The sequence below is a fragment of the Vanellus vanellus genome, assembly GCF_965231255.1.
Source record: "Vanellus vanellus genome assembly, chromosome: 13".
Lineage (NCBI taxonomy): Eukaryota > Metazoa > Chordata > Aves > Charadriiformes > Charadriidae > Vanellus > Vanellus vanellus.
This window is the reverse complement of record NC_138918.1, coordinates 1,515,972-1,537,575: the sequence shown is the minus strand read 5'-3', so window position 1 is coordinate 1,537,575 and position 21,604 is coordinate 1,515,972. Positions and strand designations below refer to the sequence as shown.

Below are 21,604 nucleotides of genomic sequence, written 5' to 3'. Positions count from 1 at the left end.
CCCCACCACCCCCCCGCTCCCGCAGGCCGCGCCGGGCCCGCACCGGGCGGGCTCCCCCTCCGGGCGCCGCCGGCCCCGCCCGCCCCGCCCCGCCCCCGCGGGCGCGGCGGCTGATTGGCTCGACGAGCGGCGTGGGCGTGGCCGCGGCGGCAGCGGCGGGGCGGGGCGTGAGGCGGCGGCGGCGGCGGCGCGGGCGGGCGGGCAGCGCGCGGGCCCGGCCCGGGCGGCGGCCCCAGAGCGGCGGCAGCTCCGCCCCCGCCCGCCGCGCCTCAGCGCTCCGCCCGGCCCGGCCCGGACCGGCACGGCTCCGCTGCGCTCCGCTCGGCACCGCACCGCACCGACCCGCCGCTCCGCGCAGAGGCGGGCCCGCGCTTCGGCTTATAAAAAAGCCCCCCACGCTTAATTTTTTAATTTCTTTTTAATTTTTAATTTTTTTTTTTTGGGGGGGGGAGGGGGGGTATCGGTGCAGCATGGGGCTGCCGGCGCTGGAGTTCAGCGAGTGCTGCCTGGACAGCCCCCAGTTCCGGGAGCGGCTCCGCTCCCACGAGGCCGAGCTGGAGAAGACCAACAAGTTCATCAAGGAGCTCATCAAGGACGGGAAGTCGCTCGTCGCCGCCCTCAAGAGTAAGTGTGAGGGGCCGGGGGCGGCCCTGCCGGGCCCCGCGTCCTCCGCTCGGCCCCTCGACCCGGCCCGCCGCCCTCCGCCCGCCCGCGGGCCCGCCCGGCCCGTCCGTGCCCATCCCCGGTGCGTGGCCTCCCGGTGCTGGTCCATCGTGGACCACCTGCTCCCGCCCGTGTCCCCCCGGCCCTTTGCGGTCCGGCTGGTCCATCGGGACCTGCCTGGTCCTGGTCCTGGTCCTGGTCCACCAGGAGGTGCGTGGTCCAGCAGGATGCGCCCCACCACCGTCCCGCTGGATGTGCCTGGTCCCGGTCCACCAGGTCCCGGTCCACCAGGTCCCGGTCCACGGCCCTCAGGGGGTGGGTGGTTTGGCAGGGGTGATGGGTGGGTGCCGTGCCCCCCCGCCCCCAGTTGTCCTCTGTCCCCTCTGTGTTCAGGGAGGGGGATGCCCAGTGCTCCTTCCTGGGAGCCGCGGCTCCGTTCCTGCTGTTGCCCCACTGGGTCATTTGGGGTTTTATCTTTTTTGAAGTTTCCTTGGCCCAAATCACAGCTCACTTCCCCCGCCGGTGGGTTTCCCGTACCAAGCGCGCCGGCAGCATGCATTGCCCCCTCGCCAAGCTCTCCTTGTCCTGCTCCAGTTGAGTGCTGTGGGGCGGTAGGACAGGAGAGGGGCACATCCACGCACAGCCATGCCATGGAGCCCACCGCGGCATCGCCGGTGATGCCCTGGCCTGGCCTCCGGGATGCGGTGGGGTCATTTTGGGAGGTGAGGCGCAGGCAGGTGATGCTCTGGCCGAGCCCACCACCCTGTCCCACATCGGGAGGGCTGATCCCGGCTCCCTGCCCTTCCCGTCGCACACCGAGCCCCACGCCTGCGGTTCCCCTGCACCAGGGTAGCAGCTGGTAATGTTTGGATTACAGGGACCCCCATCGTACCAATTCTTGGGCATTTTGCGTTAAAAAAAACCCAAACCCGACAGTTGTGGGTGCATGTATGGTTCTGCAGGTCTGCGCTGTCTTTCGCTGCGGTGCGTTTGCCTGTCGAGCTGAAGGCAGCCTCTGCCCGGCCCTGTCTGGAGCATTCATTTTATCGCGGAACAAATCCTGCAGCGTCGTTCTTCACTGAAAATAGATTTTAGGCACTAACTGGTGGGTCCCAGGGGTGTTCATCTCTGGGCTTTGTCAGCGGGCACTTTCAGTGGGTCGCTGGGCTGGTACTGGCCGAGGGGGCCGGCCGTGCCCTCGCCCCGGTCACGCTGCATGGCAGGTATTTTCGGGTGTGTTGAACCGTGGCATGCTCCCGGCTGCTGGTGGGCTCCTCTCCCACCAACCGTGGCCACGCTGAGCGGCCCCCACACCCCGGGCTGCCCGTGCTGGGGCAGGAAGAACGCTCGCCGGCCTCCGGAGATAAGGATGTTTTTATGGCTGAATTGTTTTGTAGCCTCTATTGAACGCGTTCCTGGATTAGACCTTAATTCCTGTGCAGGACCAGGGGTGTGTGTTCCACTGATGCCCAGGCTGCTGTCGGTAGAGGCATGAATAATGAGGATTTTGCTGGAGCATTAATTAATGCCCAAGCGTCGGTGCTGCCTGGCCTTATGGCCGTGTCCTGTGCACAGGTGGCTGCAGGCGCGGTGGCACGCTTCCCGCAGAGGTGGTCTGCAGGGCCCTTTGGGGGAAGGTTTGGGGGCGCGTGGGGCAGGGTGCTGCCGGGGGAGCTGGGAAGGAGTGTCCCCTCCCTGGCTGGGATGCTCGGCCGCTCTGTGCATCTTTCTCCCGTGTGTGGCTGCTTCTCTTGCTGTAAGAGCAACTTCACTGGCTGTGCAGCTGCTGGTGAGCCGTGGTGCCCCTGACATCTCCAGCAGAGACCTGGCGCAGGGCAGGACCCGGCCCAGCCCTTTCCACATGTGTTACCCTGGGTGTGCGGTGGATCTGAGGTCTGGCTGTGTTGCGTGGGCCAATGCAGACCCTCTGGGTGCGGATAGAGGTGCTCCAGGGGTGAAGAACTGCTGCGCTGCCTCTTGCTGAATGTTGTTCCCATTTCACTACTGCGGGTGTTTGGGACAGCACCGCCATGAGCTGGAGCCGGTGGTACCTGGTGGCCGTTCCTGGCAATGACCAGGTACTCGCTTCTCTTAACCAGCATTTATATTTCTCCAGTGTCTCCAAGCGGTTCGTCTCCCCATAGCTGGGCAGGACGGCGTTATCTCGCTGCTGACATTGCCTCCACGCGCATCCCTTGGCTGTCATGGAGGGCGCGGGGATTTGGGGTCGGGCAGGTCCAGGGAGCAGCAAACCCTCGGCTCGGGGCACGCTCTTGGCACAGCGAGGCGGCCTGCAACCGAAGTTACTTGAAGTCTTGGCAATAGCCTCTCTCGTTTTCCTTCCTCTTGTGTTTTCTGCTGAATGTTTCACATCCTCTTTGTTTTAAGACAGGCGCGAGGGGAACGTAACTCTTTGTGTATCGGCGAGGAGCGAGGCGGAGGGGCGGCTTGGATGGGGCCGCGGCGCAGTTACGCGGTGGGGAGGAAGATGAAGGAGGGAGGAAGATGCAGGAGGGAGGAGGACCCCTCCGCAGCTCTGGGCAGAAGCGCTCTCCTGTTCCCCACTGCCCTGCTTGGCCCCTTGCAGCCCCCGCGCCGCTGACACCGGTGCGGCAGGAGCGGCATGCAGGGATGGTGAGGCTGGTGTAAAGGCATGTAAGAAAGTCTCTTTCTGGATTTGGTAGAGGTGCTGCTCTGCAGCCACCATGCTTTTGCTGTCTGTGAAGGTACGGGAAGAAATGGGACTGATTCACAGCGCTTTCTCCTTCATTTAAAAAAAGATAAATTCAGAAGGTTGAAAATAATCCTCATTTGCTGAAGGGCTGGTCTTGCTAAATATCCTCTGATGCCGAGGGCATCTCCGGAGTGTGTGTGTATATATATGTATAAAAAAATACTGTGTGTTTTTTTTTTTTTCCCCCCAGTGAGTATCTGTGCCTATTTCTATTGTCTCCCTTTGCAGCTTGGCTGGTATTAGGAGTGACCTGGTTTTCAGCAAAACGTGTCCCTCTTCCTCCCTTATACACCATACATAAATTATTCAAAAAGTTTTGCAAATGCAAAGACCTCAAGTGAGACATAAATAATGAACTTGAAGCTTGGATGCTGTGAGACTTGTTCTCCAGCGAAGGAGCCATGGTGACCGTCGGTACCAGGGATACAGCAGCTTTCTGCCCCTTTGCGTGTTCCCTTGTGCCCGCGAAATGGGGCAGGCAGGGCGCTGCGTCCCGGCCGGTGCCTGGTCCTGGTACGGCATCTGCCCGTGGTGTCGGCATTGCCTCCAGCCGCTCCGTGTCGGTGGAGGGGGCTATCAAGCCCAGTCGCCCAGATGGAGATGCAAAGATGCTCTGCAGCTTGCTTTGGAGAACGAGCAGCGCACGTAACGATGGGGGATGTGGGGGTGCAGGCGGCTGGCAGCCATCGCCTCCCCCGTGCTGCTGCGGGGGGCTGAGCGGGGCACCCTCCTCCTCCTTCTCCTCCTCCTCCTCCACCTCTTCCTTCTCCTCTTCTTCCTCCTCTTCCTCCTTGTCCCCGCAGCCCCCAGCTCTCCCCGTGCCGATGGGAGCCGTGTCGCGATGGTGCTGGGGCTGCGGAGGGTGTGGGCTGTCGTCCCCTGTGGGTGCCGGGGCTGCGGCGCGGTGCCCTGCCACGTTTCTGCTCTTGTTTTGTTTTGCTTCTTCCCGCGACTCCCAAGCACTAATTTGAAGCCACCGAAGGCGTCCACGCCCCGGCCGCTGCTCTGCTCGCACGTTGCAGGCTGCAATTTGTGTGGCGGGGCCGGGCTGGGGCCGGCGGGGGCTCTGCGAAGCCCCTGCCCATGCGGGGTGCGAGGGCCGGACCCCGGCTGGGCTGTGCCGTGCCTGGGGCTCCCGCAGGAAGGACAGAGGTGCCCGAGCTCCCGAAAGGCACAGTCGGGCCGGTTTGGGGTTTTGGATCATTTCTCCTTTGGCTGTTTTTCAGCTGGGTCACCCCAGAGCTGCACCGGCTGGTGAGGAGGGGCAGGACCGAAGGGGGATGCGGGGAAGGGGTGATGCTGGGGTGGACCTGGGCCCTGCGGTGGTTGGGGGTTTGTCTGGCCTCGCCGGCTTCTCAGGGTGGATGCTCTGGCACGGCCCGCAGGTCTCGCACTGTGCCCTGTGCCGGCTGCGGTGATGAGCCGGGGCTTGCCCTCCGCTACCCGCTGCTGTTCCCAGCCGCACAGCCCGGTGCGGGCACGCTCCGTGTGAGGCTGTCGGAGGACACGCAGTTGCCCTTTGGTCTGTGCACGCAGTACGTGATTTTAACGAGCTGCCCTGTGGGACGATCTGCGTTTGCCTGCGTAGCACCGGGGTTGTGGAGACAGCCTGTGCTGCCACCACGGGCAACACCGGGAGGGCTTTTGCTGTGGCTCTGGGTTTTTTCCTGGGACGTGTCCTTCTCTGTGGCTCCTGTGCAGCTTAGCAAGCAAAGTGGGGGGTGGTTGTGTGGTGCCTGCAGTGCCGTCTGCCTGCTGGGCTCTGCCCGCGCACCGTGCGCTCTGAGGTGTGCTTGCATGTGGATTTGGTTCCACGTCTCAGCAGCTTCTTGCCGAAACAGAGCCTTTATGAAATGCGTGTGCCCGTGGCTGTGGTGCCACGGTGCCGTGCCTGGAGCTGGCACCGACTCCGCAGCTCTGCCTGGAAGCGAAAGCGAAACTTTTGTCCCGTGTTTAACCTGCGGACTTAATTCCCTTTCAATACAAACAAGGTTTAGCCTGGCGATAAGGAAGTGTTTCGGACTCTGTCCAATACCTTCAGCTGCCTTCTGCCCCAGCTGACTTTGCTACCGCTGCCCACTCTGTGCGCCCCCGGTTCAGCGTGCTCGGCGTCCCCGGGAGAGGCGCCCCGACCACAGTGAGCCTCGAGGAGACCCTGGCTCGGGTGGGCAGAGCTGCCCAGCTCAAGGGGCAGATAGATAACACTCTAAATGTCCTTGTTTGCCTCTCCAGAGTGGAAGCCCTTGGGTGTGTTGGAGGACGAGCCGTGTCTTGGGGTGCTCCGTAACCCGGTGCCATCTGGGGTGACGCGTCCTTGAGCCCCAGTGCCGCAGGCGCCCATCAGCGCTGGGGAGGAGAGACCCAAAGCCTTTCTTGGATTATCGTCATCCTTTTGCCCTTCTGGTCCCTTGGGAAACCAGTAACAGGCCAAACCTTCCCATCGCCAGCGCGCAGAGCAGAGGAGGGATTGAGACACAAAGGTTTAGGTCTGACCTTTCCAGGAATGGCCCTGATTTTTGCAGGTGCAAATGTTAATGGGAACGCTGTACTTCTGCAGACCTGGGTTTGGAGAAAGAGGAGTGTTATGCTTTCTGGAGGTTGCAAAAATAAAAATACCCCCCCTGGTTGGGTTGCTGTGGCTGCTTGTGTTTGGTTCTGCTCTGGTTGTGCCATCAGAAATGGTGTTTGGCTGCTGCTGTTGAGCGCTCGGTGCCGGCCGCCTCCGAGCAGCGATGGGGTGCGAAGGCTGCCAAGGTGAGTCATGCCGCGCTCGCTGCACAGCCTGTTTCGCATCCTCCAAGTACCGAGGAAATTGCTGCCTCGTGGCGGGGAGGATTTCCCAGGGCAGCACCGTATCCGTGGGGGCAGAAACCCCGGTCCCTTCCCGGGCGGTGGGACCCAGCTTTGCCCAAGGAGCTCTTCCAGTGCTCCCAAGGGTGGGGGTCTCTGCCAGCGCCGAGCCCAGCAGCGGTGGGGCACGGCCAGGCTCCCTGTGTGGCTGCCGTGGGCTCTTCGCCTTGGCCAGGCGAGCAAACCGCAGGGCCAATCTGGGGGGAAAGCACGTGGTTTTGGGGTTTGGTGCTAAGATGAGTTGCTTCTGATTTTTTCCTGCTTTGTTCACCCGGCAAAGGCTTAACGTGGCTCCCCCGTGTCAGGGTGTATTTTTCCCCTCTCTTCCTTTCGGAGGGCCATAGGAGATGTTCGGTGTGAGGAATACTTTGTGCTACGGGAGAGGTATGTGGTTACAGCTCAGCCAGTCCTGCGCCAGCAGGGCCGAAGGCGAAGAGGACTTCTTCCTCCTTTGCATGACCTGTGTGGCTTGTGCAGTCACCTATTTAATAGCTTGGCTGGTATTTTATTCAAATGAGGGGTAGTACAGATGATAGTACTCTGCTTTATTTTCAGCACAACTTGAGAGCTCCTCCTCTTCCTCTCTGGTGGAAATTAGCAACAGGAACATGTTCCTGCTCGGGAGATGCTCTTTGTTTCTGATGGTGGGTCTCTGCCGTGCGTCGTGGGGGGATCGCTGTGCAGCCAGCGTCGGCTCCGGAGGACTGTGCGCTTACCCCAGCGGCTCAGCCTGATTGTGAGAAAGAAAGCCGTCTGCCCTGCCTGGGGTGTTGCAGGGGTTCACCCTCCTGCACTGCCCACCGTCGTGATCTGCGCAGGAGGCTCATGTTGACACCCCCAGGGATCCTTTGCCCATCTCCCCAGGGGTGCCCTGGGGCTGCCTGCGGGTCCCCCCATACACAGCCATGACCCCTCAGTGCTGGTGGGTTTGGGGACCGGTGGGAGAGCCAGGCTCCCCAGCGGGGTGGGCTCCTCGCGTCCCGGGCTGGCCACCGAGCCGGTGCTGTGGGCAGGCTGTAGCCCCACGGCTGCATCTCCAGTGTGCCAGAGAGGGAAGCAGGTGAGCAGAAGGGTTTGGGCGTGCAGGAGAGTGTGCGTTCGTGATTACATCTTTTAAATTATGCCAGCAGAAGACTCATTAACAGGTCTCAGAGATCTCTTTGATTGGGAGTGTGCCACAGAGCACCTCTGGGCATATGTCCCGATACACCGGTGTGGTGATGGTGTCTGGAGATGCCGCTGGCTGTGATTGCCACTGCCGGGCCGTGGCACCAGCACTGACCAGGTGTCCAATGTTGGGTTAAACTCAACCCTTTTGGCTTGACAGGGGATGGATTGGGGAATAACCAGCAGCTTTGCAAGGCAGAGGCTGGGACTGGTGGTGCTGCTGAAGCCGGTGTAGCCTGGAAGTGCACACTTGTGTCCAGGGAGAAAAATCTGAGGAGAGGGGGATGTGGAGGGGCAGGGTGGGATGTCCTGGTGTTCCTCCAGCACCAGGAGCTGGGTACCTGCTGGGTCCTGCTTGTACTTCCGGCGTGGAGCAGATTTGTCTGGTTTGGGTCGAGGCCGTTTTCCCAAGGCTGCAGATGTGCCAGCACAGCCACATCTCATGTCTCCGTTTGTTCCTGCGGTCCTGCAGCGGTGCCTGCGGTGTGCGTGGTGTTACCTGCGTGCCCTGGGACACGGGCTGGGGGTGGTGGGCTGTTATGATTTCCTTTTTTTTTTTCTTTTTTTTCTTTGGGGGTGGCAACTCCCAATGACGTTGAAAATGCGTGCGAGGAAATGCCGTTCCCATGGTTGCTGCGGGGAGGGTGGGAGGCAGCGGTGCCGGGGCTCTGCTGCGTGTCCCCGTGCTTTCTGCAGGTTGGCACACGCGGTGCTTCCCTGGCTGATCCCAGCCGGGCAGGAGCCTGCAGCTGGGACAGGATGGGGCGAGCAGGGTCGGCCCTTGCGGTGCTGCCAGCACCCTCCCTGGCTGGCAGAGGGTGACCGCCGACCCCTCTGCTCTCACCTCTCCCCGCAGGCACCCCGAAATCATCACCTACTTCTCCCTGACATCCAGGGAGCAATGCCATGGGCAGAGCAGTGGCTGGGTCCATGACTGGGCTCTGTACAAAATGGGGCAGGGGTGCCCGGGGGGTTTGCACCCATCCACCCAAGCGAGGGGCAGCAGCGGTGTGGCAAAGCGAACCCTGCCCGCGCTGCGGCGCTTCTGGTTCGGGGCGTTTTGGGCATCCCCTCCGCACCACCCAGTGGTGGGGCAGCAGGAGGACAGGCTTTGCTGGGTATCCATTGCCGTGCTTGGGTTTGGGGTTTTTTGTTTTTTTTTTTTTTTTTTGGATCCATCAGTTTGAAGCAGACCTGAAGGATCCGGGTTGGGATGCGGTGTGATGAATAGCTGTAGCGTGACGGGGGTGGGCGGCGAGGGGAGGCAAAGCGAGGGGGAGCTCAGTACTGAAACCCGCACAGCTTGTTCGCGTCTCGGCTGCTTGGAGTGAATCATCCTTCCCTCCTCCCCCGGGCACACGAGCGGCTGTCACCGTGGCCAGCAGAGCCGAGGCTGTTTTCTCTGTTTTCCTGGCACGCTCCCATCCATCACGCTGAAGGTGCTTCCACCGGCTCCTCTCCATGGCCCCGTGCAAGCGCCTGGTGGCCCTGGGCCTGGGCTGCACACTCCTGACGAGGCGTGCTCATTAGGGCATCGCCCTGGCTCTTAATAGCAAGGATCGTCTCAAGTGTGGCTCGGAGGAACCGGGAATTGTGCTTCTCTGCCACTGCTCCTGCCTGCTGACGGCAGCCTGGGGGTCACGGCACGTCTGGGACACTGGATGTTTGCCGGGGAGGGCCGGTGGCCACAGGATGCTCTGCAGAGCGCAGTGCAGAGGGGGAAGGGGATGTCTCTGCGGTGATGCCAAGCCGGTTTCTAGCTGGAATTTGTGGGAAGTACACCAGCCTCCGGACCATCTGGCTCCCGCACGTGGAGCGGCGGGCGCAGCCGTGCTGCGTGGGGGCCGGGGCTGCCTGCGCCAGCGCGGGGGCGAGCGGCCGGCGAAGGGCCCAGGTGCCGCTTCCATGCCTTTCCCTGCGGTTTAGACCCATGGCCGGGGTGCGGTGCTCCCCGTGGCACCCCATCATGGGGGGCAGCTGGTGGGTAACGCGGGCAGGCAGGGACATCTCTGCGGTGCGGTGCCCGCTGTCTGCCCCGTGCCAGCCCAGCTAGGTGACTCTGGTTTTATTCCCAAAAGACAAAAATCATAGAAACAAGGAATCATAGAATGGTTTGGGTTGGATGGGACCTATAAAGGCCATCTAGTCCAACCCCTGCCCTGGGCAGGGACACCTGCCCCCAGCCCAGGTTGCTCCCAGCCCCGTCCAACCTGGCCTTGAACACCTCCAGGGATGGGGCTCACCGCCCCCACAGCCAAGAATTTCTTCCTCATATCTCATCTCAATCTCCCCTCTGTCAGTGTCAAACCATTCCCCCTCATCCCATCGCACCCGTCCCTGACCCAGAGTCCCTCCCCAGCTCTCCTGGAGCCCCTTTAGGCACTGGAAGGGGCTCGGAGGTCTCCCCGGAGCCTTCTCTTCTCCAGGCTGACCCCCCCACCTCTCCCAGCCTGTCCTCCCAGCAGAGGGGCTCCAGCCCTCCCAGCATCTCCGGGGCCTCCTCTGGCCCCGCTCCGACAGCTCCGTGTCCTTCTGCTGTGGGGACCCCCCGAGCTGGAGGCAGCGCTGCGGGGGGGTCTCCCCAGAGCAGAGCAGAGCGCAGCAGAGGGGCACAGTCCCCCCTGGCCCTGCTGGCCACGCTGCGGGGGATGCAGCCCGGGGGCGGGGGGCTCTCTGGGCTGCCGGCGCACATTGCCGCCTCATGGGGGGCTTCTCCCCCACCGACACCCCCTCCCCAGTCCTTCTCCTCAGGGCTGCTCTCCATCCATTCTCTGCCCAGCCTGAGTTGTGCTTGGGATTGCCCCCACCCACGCGCAGGACCCTGCCCTTGGCCTTGTTGAACTTCACGAGGTTCGCACAGGCCCACCTCTCCAGCCTGCTCCTGGGCTACAGCATAAAAGAATCTATGTAAAAAAGATATAGGCTGTTTATCTACAGATGGGCCATAAATAGCTCACAAAATAAGGGTCTGCCCAGCTCCCTGGCAGGTAGCCGTGCCGTGCTGCCCGTCCTGCTGCACCGGTGGCGGGTCTGGTACCCGTGGTGCCGCCTTGGGAAGGTTTACGTCATGTGCAGTGATGTGCTCGAGGTCATTACCGCAGCCTGTGTTTAGTTGCCGTTACCCCGGTGTGCTCGGTGTGCTGCATGCGGTGAGCGTGCCTGTGCCTGTGCGCACACCCACGTGCTTTATTCTTTTTAGCAGCTTCTAACGCTATGTCAGTATCTCGATGAGGGAAGTGTGAAGGGTTCTCTGCACGGGCTGAGCGACCTGTGAAATAAGCTGGCACGCGCCTTTTTAATAATACTGCCTGGTGGAGCATCCCTTTGCTTTTTTTTTTTTTCTTTTTCTCACTGAAACAGCATCTGTCCAGAACGAAGCCCTCGCGAGTGCTGGTTGCTTAGCAATGTTTTACAAAAAAAAACCCATTGCAGAGCAGAATGCTTGGGTGGCTCTCCCCTGCTTTCCCCCGCTCTGCCTTTCCCTTGCGGGGCTTGGGGTGAGCCCCTGCCCTCACTCTGTCCCTGGAGGAGCGGTGGGATCCCCTGGGTGCCCGGGGCTCCGCTCCTTTCAGCTGGGGACACAGGCGCTGCCACAGGGAGCGGGGCTCTGCTCCAGGGCAGGAGCATCCCGGGAGCATTTGAGCGAGGGTGATGGGCAGGGAGCCGGGAAGCATTTCCCAGTATTGCGTTCCTAGCCCTTTCGGTGGCCACGAAGGCTGGGAGAAAGCCCAAGTTAAAGGCAGCGATGGGCTCCAGGCCATGCATCCCGTTTCTCACCCTGTGTGCCTCCCCCAGGTGCTGCTGGAGACTTTTTTTTTTTTTTTTTTTTCCTGCCAAAGCAGGAAAAATTGACTCACTTGCCGGTGATGTTCCCGTGAGCACGGTGGGATTTTTCCTGTTCTTACAGCCGAGGTGGAAAAGCACTGGAGACAAAAGGATTTCCGCAGCCTCCTTGGGAGGAGAAGGAAGGAGGCTGCTGCAAAACAGCTTCTCGAGGGTCTGGGAGCTGACCCCGCTTTCCTGCCCCGGCTGCGGGCACGCCGGCTCCAGGCGAGAGCCGCCCCTCGGGATGCCGCCCCTCGCACAGGGGTGACTGCCAAGCCAAAGGGGGGACAGATGAGGCTTTGTCGTGTGCCATGGGCTGCTTGTGCCATGGGCCGGCTGCGATGTGCCAGAGAGGATACCTGTCCTGCCCACGGGGATGGGGTGCAGGTCCCCTCCCCACCCAGGGGTCCATGGGACCCATCGTCCCCCAGGGGACCCTGATGCTTTGGCGCCTGCCCCTTGAGAAATCAAGCCGGTTCCCTGCCGGGCCGGCTATTAACTAATTAGATTTAATAACAAGCTAATCCAAATGCGTGGCTGCTGCCTGAGGCAGTCTGCTCCCGCCTCGGCACACGATGTCTGGCAATGTGTGTCCCCCCCCGGCGCTGGGAACCCCCACCCGGTGAGACCCCCGCCTGGCCTTCTGCTCCGCTAATGGTCATTGCCTCGGTCAGGAGCAAATTTCTTCTGGATTAGCGTCCTCTAAATCGATTAGCTGTCTCGGGCAGGGCATTTTATTCTAATGAAATGTGATTCCAGGCTCCAGTCGATGAATTATTGTGGCAACGAGGGTAAAGTAATCTGCCGCCTTTCTGTGGGTTGTTCCACAGGGTTTGGAGAGGAGAGAAACGGAAAAGGCTCAGAGGAGAAATTATAATTAGTAGGGCAGCGAATTACGGTATCATGGACTTTCCTGTGCTCCCCAGTGAGGGAACGGGGTGGGGGGGAATTGGGAGCTGTGAGCAAAATGTGGCATTTCCATCCCGCCTTCTGGGGGGCGTACGGCTGGATGCGTTTGCACGACCTGCCGGAGCTGCGGCAATGGGGCAGCTTGCGGATGGGGGTGTGTAAATATTTGAAATCCTTGTTGCCTGGAAGAAAACTGAAATATCTGTCATAGTTTCAGGCTTACAGCTAAGCAAGCGCGGTGCAGCAGGACGGCCGCTCTCGGCAGGTGTGCCACCGTGCCGTGCGGCAGCATTGTTCCCAAACGGCTCGCCCTGACCTGGTCGGGATATGGGGATTTTCTCCTCTGCTTCCTCACAAGACTTTCTGTTCGTGCAGGCGGCTGCCCTTGGAAATGCCGCTGGGGCAGTAGTTTTCCATTTCACTACTGCTTCCCTGAAATTTTCCAGGCACTTAAGCCGTCACCTGCATTCGCTGTTTTGACGCATCCCTCCTCTGTGTCTGAGCGTTGAATATTTACGTTTGATTTTCTTCAGGGAGGACATCTGCTCCCACCTGAGCTGCCTCCCCTCGCTCCGATGCCCGGCCGTCTCCCCGGCAAACTTTCTGCCGGCTCAGCCCTCGCTGGCCACCGCGGCGGCGGCGGGCCGGGCCGGGCCGGGGGGCTCTGCCGTAAAACAACACCAGGATGTGAATGAAAATAAACACGGGGAAAAGTGCCAGACGTGGTAGTTGGGTGGGGAAGCGGAGAAATCTCGTTTTGTTTTGTTTTGCTGCTAAGTGCACGGAGCGCTCTGGGTGTTCGGGGCCAGGGGAGGAGGGTGGGGGTGGCACCCTGAGGGTGCCGATGCTCCTGGCACACGTGGACCACACTTGTGCCCCGGGGCAAGCGGCTGCCCCTTCCCCGGGGGGAATGGGGCCGTGCTGGGTGTGCGGCACGTGCCCCACTGGCAGCTGTGGGCAGCGATGCTCTGGGGGGCTGTGGGAGGACTGGGATGTTGCCACGTTCATGCAAAGCACCAGGAATCCCCCCCGCCGGGGGCTCTGCACGGCGCTGATGGTTGCGAGGGCAACCGTGGTGATCCGGCGTGGTGGTCAGCCTGGGAGCTGCCTGCCAGCATGTCGGTACGTGGCTTCAGGCCCCTTAACTTTGACGACCACCCCAGGGGTTTCGCGGTGGCTGTCAGCCGCTGCGGGATGGCTCTGCTCGCTGGTCGCTCACCGGCGTTTCTCCCGGCTCCGCTGTTCCTTTCTGGGAGCAAGGGCCCGCTTTAGGATGTGCCTTCCTGCAGCTGCAGACATTTGTCTTCTTGGTGTCTCCAGAAATGGGAAGCCCTTCTGGGGGTCGTTTGCATCATTCCTGGGTTTTATGTTCCCCTCCCTTGTCCTGACCACAGGTAGAGATGGCTCATGGTGCTCTACCGACCTGGCACCTGCAGCAGTCCTGCTCCTGGATTTCTTCAGTTGTTTTATTTTCTATCGCTTTCCTTTGCCCTTGCTTTGGAGCTATTACTTCTGAAAAATCCTGTTTGGGTAAGTAGGGAAAATAGTCCAAACTTTCCACGTAGGGCAGGACAGGACAGACAGAGCCTCCCTGCCTCTTCCTTCCTGGGAGGGATAGAGAGGTCGTTGAGGCCCATCGTTGTTTGGCGGTTCACGTCCCCGGCACTGAAGTGAGGGTCCCTTTGGGTGCAACATTCAGCAGTGCTGAGGACTGCTTCGTTGACCGCGTCGTTAACCCGTCCCTGCTGCCTTGGCCACGTATGCTCCTGCCAGTGGCACGGGGAGGGAGGAACAGGCAGAGCCGTTCTCGGTTTCCGAAGCTTCTTGGCCACTGTTGAGATAAAGATCTGGGTCACGAAAGTCGCTGTTCGGGTTACGCTGCAATAGGAAGTGATGGGCAAGTGCTAAGAAAAGCTCAACAGGAAGGATGGAGAGCGGCGGTGAGGCTCCTGCTCAGAGCGTCTGCGGCAAAGCAGACTCTGCACTGGGCTGAAATGTCCAGAAACGGAGAGAGATCAGGGCTGGATCCAGGTCGGAGAAGCTGGGGCAGAAGGGCGAGGGCTCTGATTAACCATCGCCTTCCTCAAACCAGGAGGCGGCTGCTGGAAATAGAAGAGTGGCTGGAGCAGTGTGAGTCAAAGGAAAGAGCTTCTTGTCTCCTGCGCTGCCGGAGCCCCGAGCGCCACCGCAGACCGTCGTGCTGGGCTGAGCGGTGCCGGGCTGAGCAGAGCCAGCGGGACACCGTGCAGCCAGGCTGCCAGCCGCTGCCACGGGCGTTGTGTGAGCGGGTCACCAAAACACGTGTTGCAGGTTTGGGCCATTTCTAGCACCGGGTGATGGGAGGAGCAAGGCAGGAGCCTGTGCTGCCTCATACATCCGCACCCAGAAGCTTCCAAGAGTCCCACACAGCTCTTGTCTCCCTGAAGCTGTTTTTACTGATTTTAAAAGTTTTCTGTAAAGTGGCATGTGGCCAGTGGGGCTCCGGCGAGGCGGTGCGCAGGGCTGCAGCTGGGGAGAGGGGGCCGAGGTCAGGCTCCTGCCTTCTGTGCGAGGGCTCGCTGCGGGAAAAGGAGCTGCCTTGCTCTGCCCCTCCGAAGTGAGCTGCAGCCCCAGCGCGCCAGCCAGGTAGCGGCTCCCTTCTTGCTTTATCTGTTGGTTTTTTTTTAAAGCTGCCCCGTCCTTCTTTGGCACGACCAGCCCAGCGATACCCGGGGAAACTCTGCCGCTGCCCGCAAACCTGCTTTTCCCCGCAGCCGGGCTGTTCCCCCTCAACCGGGGCCGCTGAGGGCAGGCGCCTGCAAACTGGGCTGCCGTGGGCGAGGGTCGCCTTGTGTCCCTGGGATGTGAAACCTCCTCCGTCTTCCTGGAAATCCAACCGTCTCTCCAGGAGACCCAGCGGTCCCTCCTGCTTCGTCTCCCTTGGATCTTCGGTACCTTTCGTCAGGAGTCTCAGGAAGCTTTGCGAAAACATCCCGGCCTGGCAGTGCTCCCAGGAGAACTCCGAACGTTATTGATTTGGGGGTGGCAAGATGACGTGGTCAGGGTGCCGGGCTGGTGGGCAGCGGGGGGATAATTTTAGCTGTGCAGCCAGGCAGGCCTTCCACCGGCTGAGCGTGTTTTTCACGAAGCACAGAACTTTTTATCTCTTAAAATACCATGGAAATAATTCATGTCTTCAGCGTGTTACTCAAATCTGATCTGCTATTCGAGCCCAGTCAATAGTCCCATTCATCCTACAATGGGTTCTCTGTCCCTCTGGCAAACATTTTGCCGTACGAAGCCACGTTGAGTGTGTGAAGCGAGGCATACGGTGATGCCTTGGCTGGGCAGCAGTGCAGCGCGCTCCCGTGCTCGCAGCAAAAGGCTGAGCAGAAGCTGCGGCACCTCCCGGATCTTCAGTCTTGGGGCCGTCTCACACAGATCGTTCTATTCTTCTTGTGCTTTAGCACAGCCGAGCAGGTTGGGGGTTTTCCCTTGAGGCATGGCTCGTAGGGTATGCGTATTCGTAAAATTTCCATGGTAAAAGGAAGTTTTGGGATTTGGGGAGGCAGGAGTTGGCCTCCCTGTGTGTACCGGTGAGGATCGGCTCGGCGCTGTGTTTCGGCTGGAGGCTGTGTGTGTGGTAAAGGCACTGAAATGGGGTCCGGGGGGGCTGCAGGGCCATGGCAGAGATGCTCTTCCTGCCTCGGGGCGAGTGCAGGGACTGTGCCCCTTGCACCAGTCCTTGGGGCTTTGGGGTCACCTCCCACGTGGTGTGGGACCCTCCAGCCTCGATGTCCGGCACATGCCGAGCCAGGGCAGCCTTTCCCTGGGCTGTTGTGCACAAACACGAGGGCAGAAGCTGCTGCCGGAGGTGGGGTTGTCTCTGCTCGTCTGGTTTTATATATTTACTCAAATGATGAATCAGAGGGGGAACCTGCCAGCAGCTGCAGTCCTGTCTTAAATCACTGATTAACTCCAACCACCCGGTGGAGAAGTTATTTAATAAACAAGTCATTGCTAATTATATATGAAAGCAGCTTGGGGATTGTGCCGGGTCCAGAGGGCTGCGGTGTCTCGCAGGAGTGGGGCTTTTGCTGACCTCCGCTGGGAAGTGCAAAGAGAGAGGATTTAAACCTCTTGGAACAAATTAAGCATTTAATGGTACTGCCCCAATGCTTTGTGCCGACCCCAGCAGCGCATGGGCTGGGTCCGTGTGGGGGCTAAAATTTGATGCTGGTGGCTGCAAATGCTGATTTTCAGGCGGGAGGTGCTCATCGCCGGGTTCCTGTGTGAACTGTGGGGCTGCGGTTTGGTCAGAGCATCCCAACCCCAGCAGCGCGGCAGAGCACTCATGTGCATCTGCAGGCTGGATCCAGTTGGCCGTTCCCAGCTCCAGCCTTACCTGACCCCCCATTCCTGAGCATCCCTGAGCACTGCAGGACATTGCATGAGCCCGTGGTGGCTTCGCTCCGGTGTTGTGCCCGAAGCCCCGGTGAGCCGGGTGGTCGCTGGGTGCTCGCGGCAGGGTCAGACACCATATTGCCACTTTCTGAGCACCCGTGGCGGGCCATAATCCGGCTCTTTTGGCCACTGATTAGAGCGGCTGTTCCTGGGATTACCCGTCCTGGCTGGCCCCTGCCTGCCGTGGGGTTGCTCGGTGCCGGCTGCCGGGGCCTGGGGAGGTACAGGGCTGTGGAGGTGCTGCTGGGGTGGCCGAGCGGGCCATGCCGTGGCCCGCTTTCCCAGCAGCCAGGTGGGGGGTCTCCACTGGTGACACCCCAGGTCTGCCTTCTCTGGGGTCCTGCATCTGGGCTCTTTCACAGGACAGATCCCCCGGCTGGATCCTGCCCCGGCATCGCCGGTGGAGGCTCCTGGCAGGCCATGGAGGCGGTGGTGGAGGTGAACTGCATGCCTTGCTGTAGCTATGCACAGTGAGACCCTGCAGAGACCCTGCTGTGACCCCATGGGGAGTGCGGGGTGAGGAGCTGCCCCTTGCTGCTCTGTGTCCTGCTGCAGTGTCCCCCATCCCCTCCCTGGGGCTGGCAGCAGTGCGGCTTGCATGCCGGGCTTGTGGCTTGCATGCTGGGCTCGTGGCTTGCACACAGCAGCTTGCACGGCTCAAACCCAGGAGCTGTGGGGTGGCGGCACCCACATGGTGAGATCCCGGCAAACAGTGAGCCCTTTCGGCTCTCTTTGCGTGGACCATTGCTCCACGATCTGTGCCGTTCCTGCTGCAGTGTTTCCGTCCGGGGGCTGTCATGGGCCCGTGCTGCCCGGGGCTCCGTGCCTGGGCAGTTTGTCCCCGTAGCCTGGGCAGATGACACCCAATGATGGTCGGACCTTGCGCTTCTGCAGCATCTGCTGTGTGCAGGTCCCAAAGCATTTTGCAGACCCCAAGGTGTCACCTCCGTTGTCCTCGGGAGGAAGGACCCCTCGTTTTCTCCTGTCATGGGGGAGGTGCGTCCCCTTGTGAACCGTGGTGGGGCCCTGGGCCCCGAAACCCCCGACGGGGGCTCGGCAGCGTGGCATTGCTGCGCAGCGCTCCGGTGACTGCCTCAGTGACTGGCACAGGAATGGGACTGTCTCAGCCCAGGGGAAGACGTGAGTGAGGGGGCAGGGAGCGGGTAGGGGGTGCTGCCAGCGGCGGCCCTGTGGGCAGCAGGACAGAGCTGGCAGCCCCCCTCCAGGCGTCCCTGCTGCGCACGCGGGGGCACAGGCGCTGTGGGGAGAGCTGGAGGCTTCTGAAAAAATAGCCAGAAGATGGACCATGAAGTAGATGCGGATCTTTTCTGAGAGGCTTTAAGGAACTTGTCCAACCCACGAGGGGGGAGCGGGTGGCTTCTGTCCTTGTGGTTGTCAGTGGGAGTGTGGTCACCTCCCCACCGAGGGGCTGGGGACCCCCTTGGGGCAGCGGGGCTGCTGGGAGAGGACAGGCAGTGCCACTGCTAACAGCCGGGCAGAGGGGACAGGCTCCTGCCCTGCTGGGGACCCTCCTGTCCCTCTCCAGGGGCTTACGGGGGACGTACAGCCTGAGCCTGCTGTTCCCTGCTGTTCCCTGCCGCGGGGGAAGGAAGGGGCAGGAGTCTCGGTTCCTGTTGTCCAATTGAGCATTAAATATAGGCTATTAAGCAATTTTCTTTGCAGGAAGTGTAGAAATACTGTTCTGTGTGAGCACAACCTCTGTCAGACGCCGAGAGCCCTGGAACTTGCCTTGCATGGTGCAACTGGCCTCATCAGCATCCTTTGCTTTGCCCCATCGCAGCAGCGTTAACCCTTCCCTCCCGGACTCGGCCGCAGGTTCGTCTTTCACTTGGACCTCCCGCAGTGTCCTGCTGCTGCTGCCTCTGCCCCGACAGCACAGCTGAGCCAGCCCTGGTTTTGGGTTTTTTTCCAGCTTAAATAGCAAGCTGGCTGCAAAGTCAGCTGCGGGGAGAGCCCCCACTTTCTGAGCCAGCAGTACAACTCTTTCCCTGGCCGACCTGATCTTTCAGACACTCTCTGCGGGGCCAGGGGACCACGCTCCCAAGTGGGCAGTGGGACCGGGCAGGAGGGGATGTCTGTCTTCTTGATGTCTTGTTTTGATGTTGTATGGTTCTCCTCTGCGTCCTGTGGTCACGTTTCCCAGGTGCCCATCCCAGCTGAACCTCCACGCAGGTGGAAGAATTGCAATCTCTTTTCAGCGCCTTATAAATTTTGATTTAAGGGCAGAGCTCCCTGTTGTACCTCTGCCTCAGCTTTCAGGTTTCGGCACACCTTACCTCTGTGGTCCCTTTGGGAAAGCCTGAAAATGTTTTCAACACTAAACACAAAGAGAGCGGGTGATAGGGGTGTTGCACAGGGGTGAGATGTCCAGCTGAAGAATAAAACTGGGGAAAGAGCTGGAAGCTGGTGGTCAGGAGAGAGTGGCTCGTGGCAGGGCTGCCATGCCAGTGACTGCCCCAAAGTGGCCAAAGCATCCTGTGCTGAGCCACCTGAACCGGGGACATGTTAGCCCTGATGCCTGCACCCCGAGGAGCAGGGCTGCCCCGTCCCATGCGGTGTGCCCGTGGGGGAGACCTGCGCGTGGGGGCTGCCCCTCTGTGGCATTGGCTGCGGACCTGGCCGGGACAGGGTTGTCCCTGTTGCGCCCGGGGTGCTGTACGCATGGAGAAGGGTTGTGAAATCATGACATCTTCCTTCTATAAACGGCCTTTTTCAGTAGTTCCAAATTCCTTTGGAGGGGGACTTTTATGTAAAAACCAACCACTTCAGTCTAATTGCAGTAACAGCAGCCACTTCCCAGAAAGAAGATTTAACTCTCAACAGCTGAGGAAGAGGAAGAGGAGGAGGAGGAGGGATGCCGGGACGACAGGCAGCGGGAGCACGATGGGCTCCCTCGTGGCAGGGCTGCTGCGGGCTGCAGTAACGTGGGCTTCAGCTGGGTTTGGAGGGACCCCAGTGCCTGGAGGTGTAAGGCTGGGATGGGACCTCAGCCAGCAGTTACCTGCTCCCCGGCTGGTGGAGGGACAAGGAGAGAGGTGGGGTACCAGGGGAGAAGAGGGGTGACCCCTGAGCCAGGCACGAGGGAGGAGGGACCGGCAAAGGGGTTAACTGGGGCTGCGTCCAGGTATAGGCAGCTGCCTTCTGCCCTGTTGGGAGCCATCCCTGCTCCGCGCTGTTCCTGTGGTGGATGGTGAGGATGCGCTGGATGGTGAGGATGCTCAGCGTGTCTCTGTTGTGGGAGGGATAGGTGCTGCGGTGTAAGGAGGCACTTCGCATGTCCCTGCTCTGACTGCAAGTGGCTGCCTCTGCAGTGCACAGTGGGGCAGGACCCTGGGTGCCGGCAGGGCTCTGTGACATGCTCCATCCCCTGCCATGGGGGCAGAGTGGTGGCGTTTCAGAGGCATGGCCAACATTGGCTCCTGATCATTTCCTAAGGGACTATTCACAAAAAAAAGCAAAGCTGTGTCTCAGGAGTTGTTGTGCAGGAACTCCTCAGGCTGCAGCTTTGCTGTGCTGATGGACGAGCGATGCTGGGTGCTTTGGGGATGAGAAGGGCGGGTGGTGGGACCTGGCCACCTCCTTCCATCTGCGATCCAACCTGCTGCCGGGAAAGATAGGATCAGATCTTGGAGTTCAACTCCAACTCTGAAACTGAAAGAAGGGAGATTGAGATGAGATCTTAGGAAGAAATTCTTGGCTGTGGGGGCGGTGAGCCCCCGGCGCAGGGTGCCCCGAGCAGCTGTGGCTGCCCCATCCCTGGAGGCGTTCAAGGGCAGGTTGGATGGGGCTTGGAGCGACCTGGGCTGGGGGGAGGTGGCCCTGCCCAGGGCAGGAGGGTGGACTAGATGGCCTTTAAAGGTCCCTTCCAACCCAAACCATTCTGTGATTCTGTAGTTCTATGAACTTCTTCCTTGCCGGGCCAGGCCCCTGCTGGTACCTCTGCTCTCTGCGAGGTCACATCTCCTTCCACATCACTTGTCCCTGTCCTCTGCAGTTTTCTCCTCCATTGGATCTGGTTCAGGTCATAAACCCTCTTCCAGGAAGGGAAAGTGCTCGGGAAGGGCAGTGCTGCTGGGCTGCTCCTCTAAACGGTCGAGTGGGTAACGCTGTATCGCAGTAACGAGCCCATACACCATTTTTCAAAGGGCATTATATTTTGATTGTTGGTTGCTGTAGCTACGCAGCTGGACCTCCGGCATGCGGTGCGTGTGCCTGTTTTCTGTCAAGTGGACTTTTCCGAAGGGATCGTCCTGTCCCCGCCAGGCCGGGGGTGTGCACGGGGAGCCGTGGGAGGGGACGAGGAGGAGGAGGACTGCGATAGCAGCCCCGCTGCGGGACGTCAGCCTGCAGAGGGGGAAGGAGCGAGTCATGGTCGTGGGGGCTGTGGGGCAGGACGGTCCTGCCTTGGAGCGGAGGGGAGGGCATGGCGGGGCTTCCAATGGCAGTGTAGCTGCTACTTGAGCACAGCGTGTATTGACCAGAGACAGTAATTCGGGCATGCTCACCGTGCGCTGCAGTGCGCGGGGCAGAGGAGCCCGGGCTGCGTTAGCAGGTATGCGGGTGTTCCCTTGCCAGTGGGATGGAGGTCTGCTTTGCTGCTGCTTGGCCGGTGCCTTCTCCGTGTGATTTTGTCTTGGATCCTGGGCCCAGGCAGGCACATGGCTCCGCAGCGGCAGCACCCTGGACCCTCCTGAGACGGCTGCAGCTCTGGGGTGGCCGGGGCCACTGCTTGCCCTCCCGGTGTTTCAGCAAGTTGCGCAGGGCTGTTTTCACCTCCTGGGATGCCTCTGCCAGACATCGCGCTCTCCTTGTTGCCCCTGGAGGTCTTTGGTGCTCCGTGCTGCAGCCACGGGGCGCGATGGGCGCAGGAAGGAGTCATTGGCAGCAGCGCTGCAGGCTGCGCACGCACCTCTGGGCACCCCTGGGCTGACCACCACTGCACTGTCCCTGCAGGCACGTTGCAGCCTCGGCGCTCCTGCCAGCACCTCGCAT

The 21,604-nt window shown here is 60.8% G+C and overlaps 1 protein-coding gene across 1 annotated transcript in view; it reads left to right on the top strand.

Moving 5' to 3' along the window:
* Positions 1 to 456: 456 nt before the first annotated feature.
* The window catches only part of ARHGAP26 (Rho GTPase activating protein 26), a 153,227-nt gene continuing 132,079 nt past the window's right edge, over positions 457 to 21,604 (top strand). The window contains exon 1 of the mRNA XM_082489744.1: positions 457 to 624. Coding sequence (XP_082345870.1) covers positions 471 to 624 — 154 coding nt within the window. The 5' untranslated portion in view covers positions 457 to 470. The remainder of the gene's footprint in view (positions 625 to 21,604) is intronic.